At 34.0% G+C, this 19,769-nt stretch overlaps 1 protein-coding gene across 2 annotated transcripts in view; it reads left to right on the top strand.

Moving 5' to 3' along the window:
• The window catches only part of LOC145001250 (fatty acyl-CoA reductase 3-like), a 71,084-nt gene that overhangs the window by 24,266 nt on the left and 27,049 nt on the right, over positions 1 to 19,769 (top strand). Inside the window, exon 3 of one of the 2 annotated variants that reach the window (XM_078960613.1) lies at positions 9,764 to 9,966. The exons of the other annotated variant lie outside the window; for it this stretch is intronic. Coding sequence (XP_078816739.1) covers positions 9,764 to 9,966 — 203 coding nt within the window. The remainder of the gene's footprint in view (positions 1 to 9,763; positions 9,967 to 19,769) is intronic. 2 annotated transcript variants of the gene reach the window in all.

Below are 19,769 nucleotides of genomic sequence, written 5' to 3' on the forward strand. Positions count from 1 at the left end.
AACTAACCAACCAATGCCTAAACATGGGCCAATTTTCCAAATTGGGCCAAAACCGTTACATGGGCCTTACCCTACGGCCGATAGAACGGCCCAAACTCAAAGCCCAAAATGCAAAACCCCTTAAGACCGAGTACATGTAGTGTACTCAGCTATACGTTAAGCGTACATGCTTTAGGGCTTGTACGCTATACATATTGGCTTATACATCCATCGTACTCCTCTTGTTGAGCCACCTTTCACATTTAGCCTTTAATCCCTTAAGATATTGCTCCAAAATGTAGACCTGACTTCCTTAAGCTTAATTATTACCTAAAGTTGATAACTTTACATTCATGCATCACTATATGAACCTCTTAAAGCTTAAGAGGACTTAATAAGAAACTTAATGCATGCATGTGACCAAAATCCCATAAAGGTTGAATCTTTATGCCATAGGACTCCATAACAAGCTCATATTTAAAAGAATAAGTCCTTTAAACAACCAAGCTCCTCAAAGCAACCCAAAAGGGACCAAAAGCATTAAAACTAAGAAATAAAGAGATCTAATCATTAAGAAGACATGGTTTGAACTTGATACCTTAATAAGCTTGCAACGGGGGTGATGATTCTGGATCTATAACCTTCTCACCAAGAAAAGCACCATCCAACTTTTATACTATACTTCCTTCACAATAAGCAAAACAACCACGAAAATCTTCTTAAGAATTCAAGTGCACAACAACAGAGGCTAAGGTATGATTAATAGAGTTTTGGAGGCTTATGGGATGATAAAGAGGCCAGTCCTAATGACTTAAGGTGTTTATATATGGTGCAACACCCTAAATTAGGGCTTCATTAAGTCCCATGTACACCCCGTATACATAGATGTACGCCCTTCAAACGTGTCTGGAGTCATGATCACACCTCGTATTAGTACGCTAAGCATACCATGTGGTACGCCCTGCTTACTGGCTTCACAGATTGTATGCTAAGCGTACCCTATGGTATGCCCCACGTACTACCCATGGACCTAATATGCAACTTTCAAATAACAAAGGGCAATAATGAAACATACCAAGATTCAAGTGTTACACTTTTCGGTCTTTTTCCACTTCATCACTGCTTCAGTCTTTGCTAGGTCGACCTTTATGCCATTTTAGTTAACTAAATGACCCAAAAATTTAACCTCTCAGATTTAGAAATCACATTTGGAATAATTTCATATAACTTCTCCTTCTTTAAAACTTCTAATACTTCACGCAAGTGCTTGTCATGCTCATGCTTTCTATTCTAGTATATTATAATATCATTGATGAACACTATTACATATCTATCAAGGAATGGTTTTCAAACTCGATTCATCAGATCCATAAGTGTTACTAGAGAATCAATTAATCCAAATGACATAACTAAAAACTTGTAGTGGGCATTTGTCATTCTAAAAGTTGTTTTGTCAAAATGTTGTTCTCTCACTTTCAGTTGATGATACCCTGACCTGAGATCTATCTTTGGAAAGCCGCTTTCTCCTTGAAGTTGATCAAAAATTTCATCAATTATAGGCAATAGGTATTTATTCTTCACCATGTCTTTATTCAACTCTCTATAGTCGATACACATTCTCATACATCCATCCTTCTTCTTCGCGAATAACATATGGGCTTCCCAATGTGTTGTATAAGGTCTAATGAAACCTTTTTCCAACAATTTCTGAAGTTGTATCATAAGATTTGTCATCCCTCTCGATGCTAATATGTATGGTGTTTTTGTTATTGGTGTTGTTCATGACAACAAGTCTATTAGGAACTCTACTTATCTATCATGTAGTAGTCCAGAAAGATCTTGTGGAAATACTTTCAGAAAGTCACACACCACCATTATTGTCTTTTTTTCCTTTTTATCTTCCACTGCAATGATCACAACTTTCAATTATGATGTACATCACTTGGCTAAAACTTTCTGACTTTCATCAGAATGATGATTCCAGAATTTACTCGGTGTTTGTCTCCATACACCATAAATGGTTATTTTCTAGGGGGGTTTACTCTCACCATCTTCTTTCCATAACATATTCCAGCATCGTTCACACTTATCCAATTCATTCCTAGAACTATTTCGAAACCATGGAACTTATTCGCATTCAAGTCAAATGATGATGTTTTTCGTGCAATCACTAGCACGTACAATCTTACCACTAGCAACTTCTACTGGCAAGTCAGGTTCTAGTTTGCATAGTGGCAATGCAAGTTTTCTAGCAAATTTATGAGAAATAAAGGAGTAGTTTTCTCTCGAATCAAACAAAATATTGGCAGGAAAATAATTTACTAGAAATGTACCTGAAGCGACATTTGCTTCTTCTTTTGTTGCCTTAAGGGTCTCCTGGAATGCTCGCGCCTTCAGTTTTGGCTGTAGATTTGGCTTTGCAGCTCGTTTTTTCTTCAGGCAGTAATTCTTGAAATACCTTTCTTTGCCACACTCAAAACACACTTTCTTGTTGGAGGTACATTCTTTAGCATAGCAACCCATTTCCCACACTTTAAGCGGTTCAATACTTTATCACATCTCCCATAATGATTCTCCTTAAACTTTTCACACCACTACACCTTGTTGTTACCCCTAGACTTTTTTTGTTGGGGCTAGACTTTGAAAAGTTACTTTTCTTTTTAGACCTTTAAGATCCTTCAAAATTCCTTTTCTCTTCCGTCCTAACTTTTCCAGACCCTTCTATCCCTTATCCGAGTCTCCACATTCTTAGTCCCCCAGAAGGACGCTTTCAAGGTAGTCACTTCCTTCACCTTTAGACCATAATATGTTAGAAGCCCATTATCAAATTTCTTTATCTTTGATAGTTCAGTAAGGAACAAGTATGAAACTAACTTCATATTCTTAGTGAAAGCAGCAACATACTCACTGGTCATCTTCTTTTTTTCTTCACTTTCTGGAACTCATTTTTTATTTCCAGAAGGTCTCTTTCCAAATAGTACTCCATTTGCGACTGTTCCGAGAATTTTTCCTATGACATCTTTATCGCTTCACCATTCAGTATTGTCTCAACAACCATCTTCCATAAACTTAACACTATAGTCTTTAGTTTTCTGAGCACAAAGAAGGTCTTCTATCTTTTGATGTAGTTGCAGCTCTCAAATACAATCTCTATTTCAGAGATCCATTCCATAATAGTCACTGGTTTTGGGTTCCTAGAGTGACTCAGTGGCTTGGCGACCATGAAGTCCTTATACTTTCATCCATTTGTATCTTATCCCTTCATGTAGATAGTTCCTCCTAACCACTCATGGTTTAACATGATCAACAGTTTTGCTATAGTTTCCTTCTTCCGACTGATATTCATTTATATATGATTCAACATATGGATCAGTAGTTCTCTTCTATTCTCCTGGAGAAGTTGTCTTATTTCCTCTATTTTTTGGTCTAACATAGCCTGTATCATAACTTGGACTCCCGCCTTCATGACACGTTTAGGTGAAGGTACAACTTCTGGTGCACATCTAATTAAACATTGAGGTTTAGGCTATCGATTTCCATTTTCATTTCCCAATCCGCTACATGTCCTCACCATGATGCTCTGTACACCAAAACAATTGTTCAATATATAGGAATGTGAGTATATCATGACAAGGAAAGTTTTTTTTAAGTTAGATGCATAAGTCCACCTTATCACACAGAAAAGTTACATGCTAGTACTAATACAATAATTATATGTTTAGAATCATGTACAATAAAATTTCCCTTTTCCAAATAATGGTCGGCAATAGACCTCAAATCTTTTCAAGTAATAGCAATCTAGGTAGGCAACCTAAGGCATGTTATAATGTAAATCATTTAGCACATAATAGCATATTAGGCATTTGTCCTAAAGTAAGCTAGTACTGATGTCAATTTAGGTGTACAACCTAAAATATATTACACACACACCTCAACATCATCACTTAACATCCTAATTTTATGTCTTGAATTTACAAAAATTCTTAGTTCACTTAAGCTGATGTTTTAATATCAACTGTGACATCCCAAATTTCACGGCCAAATAAACTTTTTCTTTAGGCTTATTTTTAAAAAACATAAAGTACTCTTTTATAGAATATATTGGTGCAAAATTTGTCCCAAGACATGTGTAAGATGAAATAAAACACATTTTCAAAGAAACATAGATTGTAAGTTTGCTAGTGTTTCATAAGATTGTGTAGATGAGTAATCCCAGTAGCACAATAGTAGAATGTTGTTCACGGCCTCACCATTATTTTATTATTCACAACCCTTTACTACCCAAAGTAATTTAAGTATGATAATAAAGTAAACAATTATTCAAATATTTCAATATCAAAAGGTTATTGGCTTAGCGGTAAGGAGTGATCATCTCATTTGAGAGGTCATAGGTTTAAGTCTCACTTGAGACATAGGTGGTGGTATATATGGTAGTTGGACTAGATTCGTTTTCCGTTTAAAAAAATGAAATATTTCAATTAAGCAAGCAAAATCCAATCATGCTACTTTATCTAAAAAATAGTGAATAGGGTAGCTAAGCCTTTAAATACTATGTGTCTATGTGTAATATGAAAGTAACTACACACTCACCTTGTTAAAGATGGATGATTGTGGGAAATTTTGTCTTTAGTCTAACACTTAGCTTTCCCTTTTAAACAAACTAAAAAAAATCATTACTAACTCTTAGACGTCGTTTTATAATTTTAGAAACTATAATTACAGTATTTCAAATTCTTCAATAATCCCATAGGAATATTAAGTTCTATAAACAATGAATGAGCAAGTAAGATCATTTCATAGGTAGGATCCGTTTGGTATACAAATTTTTTTTTTTTTTGGAAAATCCACTTTAAACACCTCACTAAATCTAACATAGACATCATTCCCGTAAATAGATCGATTAGTATAACAACTGGAATTACAAATAAATCTTATTTATAAATTCATAACAATGAAAAAAATATAAATATAACTTAGACTTAAAGTGTAGTAAGTGCAACTAAATTTACAAAAATTTCTAGTAAAAGTTCGAAAAGTTATGGATATAATTTCCACTTTGAATATTGCTTTTTATTGGCTTCCTAGACGCCACAACCTTTGTTAAAGTAGCCATAAGCTTGACATGATCATGCACGGAGTTGGAGAAGGTTTTGTAGAGAGTTTTTTTGGAAGAAAAGTGTGAGAAATGGACATAATTAATAACTTATTTATAGGTTGGTTACAAGGGCGTCACACCTTGCCGCGTTTGTCGTTTCTGATGGAACCATGAGTTAGGTTGTCATTTGTCGATGTCGGCTGTTAGGTAGGCGAATGTGTTTGTTCTATGGTCATGTGCTGCGCTCAGGGCGTGCCACGTCATCGCTATATGGTAAAATCTCGAATCTTCGAAAAATCATAAGTTTCACATACAAGCTCCAATTTTTATGTTCTTTATATCCCCAATTTCGTATAGATGAGTACTATAACTTTCCTTTCGAATTTGATGGCTAGTTCTCATTTCATTTTTAATTTACAGTCTATGAAGATTACATAGTAAAAAAATTTACAAAATTTTTAACTTTTTCATGCGAACTCCATTATTGTTATTCTTTATATCGACGTATTCGTACTTTCTAATACATCAACTCTCTTTTAGATTGTTTTGGCTAAAAAGCAATACACCCCATTACAATTTTTATCACAGATATTGGTTTGTCGGATTGAACGCGAAGCTTCGAAAAATGATAATTTCGAATGTAGGCGTTGTTTATATACAAGTGTTCATAATCATGATTACTACGACTTTGTCTAGATTATTTATGCTAAATAATCTTTTATTTTTAAATGTTTATTTAACCTATTTGTTAAATTTTAAAATTAGCTTTTATACAAAAATTATATATCTACAAGATTTATCTAAACTTCAATCACATTACATATATATATATATATATATATATATATATATATATATAACATTTATTGCAGAATAATAACATAAACATAATGTTTTTACGTTTTTCACACTAAATAGTGTTTTTATTTGAACTTACTATATATATATATATATATATATATATATATATATATATATATATATATATATAAACACATATAGTGTTTGAAAATTTTTTATTCATTTATTGACAACAAAATATATATCGCCAACTGATGAAACTACATATTTTCTAAGAAATGCCTATCGACAAACATGGGTCTTATAAATAGCCTAAATCTGATTTATTCTCTTGTGTACATTGTTCTCTTTGGTAAATCCGTTGTCTTTTTGTCAAAACCTTTCCGCCTTTTCTATCTTGTACTCTTCATAAGGCTTCCACTTACTCTTCTATCTCCACTGCGTATTGTATTCATCGTCGAATGATAAACACACTTGGGCCTTTTTCTTACCATTGTCTTCTAGATGACAATCCTTTTTTGAATGAGGGCTGCTATAGTTGTCTCAACCTACTTGTACAGCGTGGAGTGTTTTGTTCTCTTTCTTCATTTCTTGACTCAACTTGCTGATCTTTGTCCGCCAAACAATTGAAACTTTCTCTCATCGATCTCCCTCTTAGTGAACCTTCTCTTGGTGTGTGTGTGTGTATGTGCGTGTGACATTGTTGCAAATGCCTTGCAAGTTCTTCAATTAAATATTTGTTATCCATCAGAGTCTTCTTTGTAATAGTCCCTTGGGAGTCCACCAATTGTCTTGTGCAAACCTTTTTCCCATTGTAGAAGGTTTAGACTACTTGGTGTGTACTGAGACCATATTGTGGGCTATTTTGAAGTAACTCTGTGGATCGGTCCCATGTTTTGACTATTGTTTCCCCTATCAAGTTGTTAAAATAATTGAGCTTGGCGATTTTCGAAGGTGGGTTGAACTGATGGATAATTTTAGACTTGAGATCGTCCACATAGTAATAGATGAAGTCGATAAGGATTTGACCCATTTGCTTGACGTATCCTTAAAAGTTATTGGGAAGACTCGTAACATGATCATACCCTTTGTTGCCCCTAGAATATTGAAATAAGAGGCAATCTCAATCAATTCCTCTTCATCCTTGTGGGTGTCTTTGTCTTTTCTGAAGAAAAAAGTGTTTCCTTTAATAATTGTAAAAAAAATTATCCTTTAAGCTTGAAATTGGTTGCGATCGGGATTGGTCGGCGCCCTCTCTAGTACGGTTTGCGTACTCTACTATCATAATATGTGTGCTGTATGTCATGATCACATCAATTTCGCTTTCTTCTTCCTCGCTTGAATCTTCTCTTTCACTTTCTTATTTCTTGTAAAATTCGCTCTCGGGCATCAAAAAAGGTGACACTATATCTAAAGTGGATGCTCAAATCACTAACAAACTAAAATAAAATAGAAAACAAACGTAAAAACGAACTAAAACAAAAAATAAAATAAAACTAGAATCCTAGTAAACGTGTCGCGATAGGTAAGGAATTGTGCCGCGAATACTAACAAAACAGAAAAATAGCTTTATTTGGGAGATCTAAAAAGAGGATGGATAACAAATGGCTACTAATATAAAGAAAATTTAACTATAGATAAACGCCGCAAAAACTTGATGTGTGGTTAAGTAATTTTAAAATAATTTTCAAAGTTCTAAATTTTAAATTTTGATTTTATCACAACTACAGAGTGGGACACAGTACACGATGTACCTAATCATGTAGCAGTATAGTTGAAGTAAAACCAAATATCAAACATAAGGGAACATCTATGATTTTGAATTAGAAGATAAAACTTTAAAATAAACTAAGGAACATAAAAGTAATTTGGGGTTTTTGTTTAAACTTAATTAAACTTCAATTAAAAACTAACAAACTAGCGAACGAAGGCAAAAAAAACTTGATTAAAACAGTAATTTTGAAGTATTTCCACTTAGATTTCGAATCCAACCCTTTTGCTATAGTTGATTTATTAGAAGTGCAGTGGATTTATATTATAAATTGCCGATTCCTATCATGATTAACGATCTTGGTCCGATTAAGTAATACTATTAATTATAAAAATATTTAACATAATGATCATCCAATTAGTTATTCCAATCACCAATTAAATATTCAAATTATGTAAGATTTGATCTAGTGATCAAGCTCAATTATCGTAAAAGTTAATATAAACACATAATGATCATCTAATTTTATCTTACACATTAAAGCTCATAATTAATCACGTAATGGTCAATCTCTAGTCCTAAAAATTTATATTCAATTAAAATTCAAGCTTATATAGACAGATTAGTCCTTTACAATGTAAAACTCAGTTGTACGCAATAAAAATTGAAACTTTAATAAACAAAGATTGACGATCAAACAAACATAATAAATAATTAACTTTATAAATTCAAACTAACAAATCAAACCTTAGTATTAAGGGTTCATCTACATCGAACAGAAAATAGCCATATTGGAATTGTTAAACGTAACGTAAAAGCAAACCAAATGATTAATTGATGATTCCACACTTTTGATCTTCGAAACGACACTCTAATCGTGTTCTTCATCTTCGAATTCCCATATAGTTATCTAAAATTGTAATATGACTTCTCTAAAGTTACCAGCATAAAGCATTATGAGGAGGACATTTATTTATAGGATTCAGAAAATCCTCTATTTCGCATTGCGATTATTGGTTTGTCGTGTAGATTATCGTCTCATGTCTGCGTTCCTATATAACTTCGGGTCTTGTTTGCAGTGATTTTTGTGATGTGTCGAAGCGTATCTTCGATGAATTTGGCAACATTAGAACCGCCGGAACCGGAACCGAAATTGGTAATAAGGTCCGGTTACCGGTTCTTCATTTTTATGAAAACCGGACCCGGTTCTAAAAACCGGTACCGATTTAACATTCTTCCCGTTTTTTAAAGTGTGCATAACTTACTCATATGAAATCGGAATAATTTGATTTTTTTTCCAACATGTAATTTGGATTTTGTAATTCATTTTTGACTATACACACATATGTTTTGGTTAGATATTGAATTGGATACATGCCCCGAAAGAAAGAATATCGATGTTGCGTTTTTTTTATTTCAACATTTTTTTTTAATCTATCCCATTTTTTTTAATTAGCATAACTCATTCCTATGATGTTGGAATTACTTAATTTTTTTCCAACATGTAATTTGGTGTTTCTAGTTTATTTTAGAGTATAAAAACACTTAATTTAGTTAAATATTGAATTAGTTATAGACCCCGGAAGACAACATTTCAATGCTGCATATTTTATGTTTCAGTATTTTTTTGGAATCTATCCGGCTTTTAAAATGCACATAACTCACTCATATGAAGTCGGAATTACTTGATTCTTTTTTCATCGTATAATTTAGTGTTTGTACTTCAATTTAGAATGTAAAAGTCTTACTTTTGTTAAGTATTGAATCATTTACAAGCTCTGGAAGATAGCATATCATTTATAATATTTCAACCAGTTCTAGTTCGAAAAATAACTGAAAAAACGGTACTGGAACCGGCGCTAGAACCGGCGGTCCGGTTCCTGGTTCTTATAATATAGGAAAACCGGTTCCGGTTCCGAACCGATCCGGTTCTGAAGCTTATCCGTACATAAATGTAATAAATATATTAATAATAATAAGATATCAATAATTAAGATTAATCTTCGTGTATTTCACGTATTTAGTGTCTTCATTTTAACCATATAAAATATATGCCATATGCTGAGTTGTATTGAAATGTTTACAACTCTCATCATCCTAAACGTAATAAATAGTTTACTAATGATCGTTTAGTTGTTATATTATCAGTAAATTTATGTATAGATGTATATATATAGGTACTCGAAAATGACCTATTTAAGAACATCAAAGAGGTACACAAGACAAATTTTCAAAGATTCATATCTGAAAAGGTTATACCTGTGGCTGGTGATATACGCCTACAAAATTTTGGAGTGACGAAGATCAGTTTGTTAAATGAAATGCGGGGACAAATCAATGTTGTTGTAAGCTCGGCTGCTACTACCAAGTTTGATGAAAGGTATTCACATATATCCGTAAATCAACTTTTATATATATATATATATATATATATATATATATATATATATATATATACATATCTTTGCCTAGTTGAGTGTCTAGAATATTTACAAAGGTACAATGACCTTGTCACTGTGGTTGAGGAAGTTTCCAAGTCGATATTTTATTTGAGATTTCTTCTCTTACTAATTCTCCAAGAATGTTTTATTCCATTATGAAGCTTTAAGATAATGTTTCAAATACCATTAACTTCTACAAATATTAAAAATAACCTACAAGATTGGTAGTAATCATCAAAAATAAATGGTACAAGAAACAATCTAATCCATGATAATTGATCTTTGTTTTCAAGTTATAAGTTGATTCTATGTTTCAGTAAGGTTGTAATCCCTATTAATGTTTACTAAGGAAAGAATTGTTTGAAAGAAGTGAGAAATACGATATACTAAAGATCAAATTCCTAAATATATTGGCAGATTATGTAGATCACATTATAATTTATTAACTATTCGACCCCTGTAGATGACAAAGCTTTAAAATCCGAAGAACCATACTAAAACTATCCCCCGTTTTAAGATCTAACAATACAAAATCCCCTCGACATGTGGATATGCTCAAACGGGTCAATATATACAAAATCCCCTCGACATGTGGAATAAAACAATAAATGTAATCCGAAAAAAAAAAATTGTATTTAATATGAACCTATACCGAATTTTGACTTTTTAGATCATCCTTTAACTTGAATTGCAACACGAATATGTACTGTTCATCGTTTGTCAAAATCATTGGAACTTCTGCATTTGATAAATTCTATTTCACCAACACTTGAATGATGATATGAATCAGAAATCGATTCAAGAACTGATGTTCAATAGAAACTTGGAACTGACTTTTATCATTTAGCAAATAAACATGATTGAATCTAGATCAATTGAGCAAGAATAGATGAAATCGGATCAAAGAATTTATGAATGTGTTAAATTCAAGTTCGGTATTGAGGAATGAATGATTTGAGATTTAGAATTCAGATTGAGTAATAGGATAAGAATGATCATGATTTGCTATATAGATTTCAGATTGAAGAGTTACTTGAATACATGAATTTGATTCCAAGAGCTTGAAAAAATTTACCAAACAAAAAACATCTTAAATCAATAATGTTGAGCATTGTGAAATCGTGATCTTTCTAACTACTTAGATTTTCATGGTAGGGCTCTGATACCATTTGTTAGTACGTATAACCCCGATTTGACATGTGGAAAGTAAGAACAACATAGTTGAAACATATGATTTCGGTGATAAAGTTGCATTCGGTGTTAAATTTCCTTCTTTTTGGAAAATGTTTTTCTCAATTTGGGAAGGTAATTGCATTAAAGTTGACGAATTTGTTTTGGGTCCTTAAAAGTTTTAAAGATTTTCGGATTGGACTTTGTGAATACTATTTGATTAGTCCGAGTATTTTTAGCTTTCTGTTTTTGGTGTTCCCTCACCATCACCCCCTCGAATTCATTTTAGCAGTGTATTGTTTGTCCGCGAGTGCATTTGTTAGCATGTCCTATTATCTGGTTAGCACAAGACCACTATGGCATGACTATGACTGGTTAGTGTCACTGACATTTTTATGTATATCTATTAGGATACATTTTTATACGATGATAGTTTCTTTGAGGTGCTTGAAGGGAATTCTAATTTTTAGGTTCTAACCCGAACACTTTGGATTATGTATGATTTAATTGGTCGTTCTGAATCTGTCGGTATCGTTTCATAGAGTTTGATACCAAAATTTGAGTTTTGTATTCAACTTTTATTTGACAACCACTTAGTGAAACTTAAGACTGCACTCCTTATTTGCTTGTTTGTTATTGGAGGAGAGATTATTTGATGGATTTAGAGCAATAAAGATCAACGATAGTTATTCTTGATGTGTACCTCTGAGTGATGTTTAGGTTTTATGTACGATTTGGATGGTAGTGTATTATAATTGATAGGTGTAATTCATCATTGTTCGTGTTTGTCACTCATTTCGAAATAAAAAATGTGTCTGTATAATGGAAATATTTTCTATTGCTTTGCAGGATAAAAAACATTTAATCATTAAAGCAGGTTCATCTGATATGGTTATGTAGAACATTTTGTAGATCATCTAGTTTTGCTCAAGAATCTTGTACCAAAAGGTATATGGTTGTAAGCCATTTCGTCCAAAATACATTAGATAATGGATTGACTCATTATAAAAAGACAATTATATAAGAATATATAGAGAATACCAAAAGCCTAATGGCTAAACCCTAAAGGGATTGGGCCTAAACCCTAATCACTAACACCCCCTGACAGTTCGTTCGGTTGGGACGATTAAACTAGAAAAATAAACAAAAGAAGAAAACATAAAAACTAGATGAAGATAGCGGTACCGGTGGTGGTAGAGCTCTAACAATGGTGGCTAATATCAACAGCTCGTCGGAGAAGAAGAGAAATGAAGCGGCGGCCATATGTGGTTCTGTAGTAGAAAAAGAGAAGACTGATGGCGGCAAGGATAATCATGCAACCAGCGGCAAAGGAGTTCGGAGAAAGGCAATGAGAAAGAAAGAGGGCTTGAGCTGCGGCGGATGGAACCAATTCCGGCGAGATCGGAAACTGCAATGTTAATAGAGAAAGAAACGACTACAGATCAGAGACTACCCGACGGGGAAGGTGGCATCAGAGGGAGGCAATAACAACATCAGAAGTGCCCACTGAAGAGCAGGCAAAAGGCTCAGAGACATGGGTCATCTGAGGAGGAGGTAGAACTGAATGAGGTAGTGGAAGAAACTGATGAAAGAGATTTAGTTTGGTATAAGTGGCTATTTTATTATTTAGGAAGAAAAGATAAGAAATGATAAATGTGGAAAATAATGAAGGCACATCTGACAACTATTAGAGAAGGCGGTGGTTGTGGGTTGTGGTCAACAGTAAAGTTTTAACCTAGAGCTCTGATACCGTGTTAGATAATGGATTAATTCATTCTCAAAAGAAAATTACATAAGAATATATAAAGAATACCTAAAGCCTAATGACTAAACCCTAGAGTGCTTAGGCCTAACCTAATGAATAAAAGTTTGTTATGCATTCTGGCTTGCTTTGAGATTGATCAATTTAGTTTTATAAGGTCTATGACTTGTTCAGTTCCGGCCATTTTAGGATATAATGCAAGTGTGTTCTGAGTCATGGCAATGTCAAAACTCAAGGCAGCATTTGCACTATTTTGAGATTTGGACATACTCTTATTTGACTTCAAAGGGGTTACTTTTGACTATACCTTGGAGTTATATATTCTTTTTGGGTTATGTGTATGTTGGTATCATTTGGAGTTTTTGATACACTTTGTTATATATACATAACTAGAAAAGATTTATCCAAAAATTTGGGTTATTTGTTTCGAGAATATGGGTGTAACAACGTAAAATTCAAAAAAAAAATTTCACATTTTTAAACACAATTTTCCAACACATTTATTGATAAACCCCCCCCCCCCCCCCCCCCCCCATTGTATCATACTTTGTTTCACAAATATTTCCCAAGATCAAATACATAAAAATCCATACGTGTGTACGAATCATGCCAGCGCCTTCCCACGATCATCACTGGTACCTGAAACACATAACACATAACACTGTAACCATAAAGCTTAGTGAGTTCCCCAAAATACCATACATAACACATACTAGCCACTCGAGGCTATAACTCTGTGGGCCCGTGGGCCCTAACTCTGTGGACCCTCTGGTCCTAACTCTATGAACCTTTCGGTTCTAACTCTGATATACTCTGATATACACATGATATAAACCACATAGAAATAATGCAGTACAACACATCACATAATAGCATACAATAACTCTGTCACATAACTCTAATTACCACTCAAGGTAAAGTATAGTGAGAAGACTCACCTCAGATGTCCTGGTAAATCACTGACTCGGTAGAAATACGATCTAGCCTCCGCCTAAACACATTAAGTAATACTCTCATAAATATTACTCTCAGAACTAGACTCAACCCTCTCTAGGCACCCTCAGAAGGGTAAAAGACCATTTTACCCCTCCTTTGGCTCAAAGGCCCTCATTGTTGACCAAACCCTAAAATTCAACAAAAGTCAACGGTCAAACTTTGACCCGACTCATCGAGTGCACTTGGGCAACTCAGCGAGTCCACATGTGTCCACTAACTCTTTAGTCCCGTTTAACACGTCGATTCCCTACCTTTACTCGACGAGTCCCCAGGTATAAATCGCAGGGCCACCCCGACTCAACTCGTCGAGTCTCAAGAACAACTTGGCGAGTACATGCCATGCACAAACTCCATTGACCTCCTGAGGTCAGATTTGTTCCTCTAATTCATAGGTCTGGCCTTCCTAAGCATAATAATCACGTAAAGTCCAGACCTTGACACTCATATATCATCTAGATGGTTTCATTTGGTGATTTAGCTCCAAAAATGACATTCTAAGCTCATGACTCCCAAGATAATTCATAAAGCTCCAAGGGTTAAGGTCTCTGGACCTCTTTGAGTCCAGATCCAAAGCATAAACTCGAGAAGGGACCAATTGCTCCACATAACCATCCTCAAAAGAGGTTAGAAAACCCTAACTCTAAGAATCAATACCAAAACTGAAGAAGGTACGAATAAATACCTCAAGTTGAAGTCTCTGGACTCTGAAACGACTAGAATCACACCTCCTTCAGTCTCCTCTTGCTCTTGGTCACCTTTTTCTTGCTAACCCAAAGATAGAAAGATCAAATATGGCTTCTCCTTTCTCCTAAACGATTTAGCTCACTTAGGGTTCTCTCAAGGGACTGGTAGCCACAATGGGGAACTATGAGTGCCCTTAAATAGGCTCCAACCCCGGGGGATTAAGGTTTCATTAAACAGTGTGGACTCGCCGAGTCCAGTCGCAAACCCGGATGATAATCCGCGACCCTACTCGGCGAGTCTAAGCATCAACTCGCCGAGTTCCTTCACAAATTCCAAAAATAAAATATTAGAATAATATACTTGGGAATCCGGATGTTACAATGGGTGCATTGTTATCAAGGTGAATTGTTGTTTTTTAGTTATACATAATGCTTTCTATATACAATCGTTCAACAATTTATATATCTTCGAAAGAATTTTGGACAACTCAAAATTGCCTCTTGTTGGCTACTTGAAGTAGCCATTATTTTATTTTTTGTGGATCATACCATACTCGGTATTTCCTGACCACTTGATCACCAATTTAAATAATGATTTTTGACAAATATGGCCACATGAATTGGGCACTAGAACTGTCAGTCAAGTAGCCATTTTTTGTTGCTTTTCTCTAAGTCTCGAGAATTATGTCATTTTTAGGCTAGTCTTTCCTCTATTCTCTCTAGTGATTCTTTGAAGGCAAGCTTTGTTCTTTCACTTTGGTCACTTGTAAGTGATTTGTAACCATGTTTAGTTTTTGATTGATATTAATAGTCGTCAGTTTCTCCTCGTAAATGTACAGAATCCCCAATTGTGGAACCATGTTAAATGCTTGTGTTTAATAATTTTATTGTTTTCCATTTACATTTGTTTATCTTAGTGCGTTTTCCTTCATTATTAGAAATTCTTATCATAATTTTTTTTAGCCTAGTTAGTTTTTTTTCATTCTTGTACATGTGTTTATGAGACCATGTGTTTGATATCTCTTTGGGATATGTTTGGGTTGCTAAGGAAATCATTTAGATCCATGATAGTATATACATCAAGTGGTATGAGAGCTTGTAGGTTTTCATTGTAGTACTTTTGGAGCTTTCCTTAGTTTCAGGGTTTTCTAGTTTGTGATGCACGTCAAGTGTTTGATAAAATATTTGGCTTATCTGAGAGTAATATTTTGCCTACCATATTACATCACCATATGTTGGGTTGATTGATGTCATGCTATTTTGGATTGCACTCTTCATAATTAAAAGTGGTATATGGATGGTGATTTTGAAATATCGCAATCGGAGATGACATTATGGGAGTTTAAACATCTATAGTTATATAATGTCCCAAAACATATTTAAAATTTTTCATTTCAAAAATCATTAATTCCATTCATCAGATGTCTCAAAATCAACCATGATATAGTATACCAAAATCATCAGACTAAAAATAATCATAAGTGCGGAATCATGAGGGGGATGTTGTGCGATCACGTCAGGCCCTTCCTTTTCATACCGAAAGTACCTGAAACCGTAAACATAAAACCGTAAGCACAAAGATCAGTTAGTTCCCCAAAGTACCATATACCATACATACAGTTGGTCCTAACCCTGGGATATATTCCAACCCAACATCCAATCATGGGCCCAACCCTAGGACATATTTCAACCCGAACATGCAATAATGGGCACAACCCTAGGGTTTCTTTCAACCTAAACATAATATCGTGGGCCTAACCCTAGGGTTTCTTTCAACCCAAACATACAGACATTTGATGGGTCTTATATGTTACAAAAAACTATTTTTTAGTGGAAAAACATAATTCCTAACTTCACATGTACCCCAAAAAGGATCTATGTTCTCACTATGATTTGCAAACAACCGTTGAATATCAAGAACCCTAGAAGTATGTTACTATTTTGGAATTATCAAAGGGTTATAGAAATTACATACCTTTTGTTTATTATAGTAAATAAACAATTATTCTTTCTTGATATAGCTTTAGAAAGCGAGCACCAGAAATCCTGTGCCTCTAATGGTTCACAACCAATCCCTAGCAAATTAGAAACTAAAAAGGAGACGAAGGATTTTCGTTTCTACCTTTTGTAGAAGGGATGAATGAAATTGTGAACCCTTGGGAGGGTTTATATTGGTGACTAGAGGAGCTAGGATAAGACAAGTTTCTTTGGATAAGCTTTGTCCCTTTTGTTTCCCCGTAAGGCATTCAAGTTTCCTTAGAGCCCAAGAAAAGCTCTAGAAACCCTCTAAATACCCCATAATCATCTAGAATTTCACCCCCCCCCCCCCTCCTAGGGGGGTTCTAGAATTGGTTAATGTTCAACATTTAAACATTATCACCTTTAGTCCTTCCACTTTTAGTTAATTCATTTAATCCCAAAATTAACTCCAATTAATTTCTGATTAATGTTAATTAAATAATATTATTTCTAAATAATATAATATTCTTGTAATAATATGTCAATAATCTATTTATTTTGATTTCTAATTAATTTATTAACCATATAATAAATTAATAAATCACTCACACAGATAGACACACACACCCTCTCTCTCTCTCTCTCTGTGTATATATATATATATATATATATATATATATATATATATATATATATATATATATATATATATATATATATATATATATATATCTTTCTTTATTTCCCCTTCCAAAAAGCAATCCAATAAATTATTGGTTTTGACGGCAACCCAAAACGATTTTGCTAATAATTCAAGATTATACTAATTTAGTTATTATCTTAAACACCTAATCCAGCACTCTCCCACTAGGATAAATGTAAAACTAAATTTTTGGTAAAATTTCTAAATTAACTAGCAAATAGTGCTTTCCAAAGCAACTGTCGAACTCTGATATGATAAAATGTTTATCCATTAGATAAGTGATAAATTGTTCCTTCGTTATAGAATGTATTATATAGATATGAGACATGGATTGAAATCAATCTCATTATCCAAAATTATGTTTCTCGATTTCTCGATTTACGACGACTAAATTCAGACTACTAATTAAACACATCAATTCAGTCCGGGCTCGGCCAGATGTCGACAAAAAATGATCGAAGGGCTCAAAGCTATCGCTTCTTCCATTAGGGCAAAATGAACAAATAAACTTTGACTTATATGCTTATATCATCATGTTACTCACCAAATCATGCATGATATTATCTTTTATAACATCATATTAGAAACAAAGTTTTCCCTATGAATAGTATTGTCAATGTGTAATAGTATTGTCAATGTGTAATACTAGCATAACACCTATGTTCTCCCTTAACTCTACTATAACAAATTAATTCCCAAACTTTGCAATTTGCAAATTGAAAACTTTGTTCCCTATGAATAGTATTGTTAATGTGTAATACTAGCATCACAACTATGCTCCCACTAGCTTTGACACGGACCTAGAAATTAACTACACTTCTATAAAATCAATACTCATGACTTTGTTACTGAAGTACATGTTTCTGCTATGCAATGCTTCAATAAGTCTCCAACGAGACTTCTTAAGCTTATACACCTTCATTGGATATCATATGTATGTGTTTAAACCCTTTCATAACTTACATCTATAAGTCTTTGAAAATTCAAACAATTTCTTGCCATTTCTCACAATGAAGAGGGATGTTGTAATCATATTATGAATTTGAGAATGCAATTAACATAGCAATTGGTTGCGAACGTATTTCCTCATAATCATCCTCATGAATTAGAGCAACAAACTTTTCCACCCTGAGTTACACAAAATTATTTTTGGTGAAAAAAACGTAAACCCAAAGTTCACATGCAACCTAAAGGATCTATGTTCTCACTATGATTTGCAAACAACTATTAAATATCAAGAACCCTAGAAGTGTGTTACTATTTCCGAAATTATCAAAGGGTTATAGAAATTACATACATTTTGTTTATTATAGTAAATAAACAATGATTCCTTATTGATCTAGCTTTAGAAAGCAAGCACTGTAAATCTCTATAGTGCCTCTAATGGTTCACACCCAAACCCTAGCAAATTGGAAGCTAAAGAGCAGAGAAAAGGATAGTAAGGATTTTCGTTTCTACCTCTTGTAGAAAGGATGAACAAAATTGTGAACCCTTAGGAGGGTTTATATAGGTGACTAAAGGAGTTAGGATAATGCAGGTTTCCTTGGATAAGCCTTAACCTTTTTGCTCCCACCCCACCCCACCCCCCGCACGCGCGCGCGCTCTCCTAAAGCATCCAAGTTTCCTTAGAGCCCAAGAAACCCTCTAGAAACCCCATAACCATCTAGAATTTCGTCCCCCCTCCTAGGGAGGTTCTAGAATTGGTCAATGTTCAACTTTTGGACATTTTCACCTTTAGTCCTTCCACTTTTAATTAATTCAATTAGTCCCAAAATTAATTCCAATTAATTTATGATTAATTCTTTACTGAATAATACTATTTCTAATTAATATATTATTCTCATAATATATCAATAAACTATTTATAATGATTTATAATTAATTTACTTACCATACAATAAATTAATAAATCAATCTCTCTCTCTCTCTCTCTCTCTCTCTCTCTCTCTCTCTCTCCAAAAAGCAATCATTGACTAGGTTTGAGGGCAACCCAAAAGGACTTTGCTAATAACTCAAGATTATACTAATTCAGTTAGTGGATTAGACACCTAATCCAACAATATGGGCCCAGCCCTAGGGTATATTTCAACCCAATCATACATGTAGACTCACAATGATAGCTAGCACCCTACAAAACACAATCCAGTGGGCCAACATTAGTGCCTTAGACCGACAAGTACATTGAGAAACTCACCTCTCAGTCGATACTCATCTGCTACTGCTCTTACTACTAGAAATACGGATGCTACGCACCACCTATATAGTTATACTAGCGAAGCCCTAAACTATTCTTCCAAAACTATGAGTTTGACTAAAAGTCAACTTAAATCAAAAGTCAACGGTCAAAGGTTAAGGTCAACAATCAAACTTCTCCTTTCAGTGAATCACCACGCCATTGCCATACTTGGTTACGTTATTGTACCAAATCAGGACAAAATAGGCGATCCATCTCTAGCTACCATGGTGTGA

Source organism: Lactuca saligna, chromosome 6 (assembly GCF_052625555.1).
Source record: "Lactuca saligna cultivar CGN05327 chromosome 6, ASM5262555v1, whole genome shotgun sequence".
NCBI lineage: Eukaryota > Viridiplantae > Streptophyta > Magnoliopsida > Asterales > Asteraceae > Lactuca > Lactuca saligna.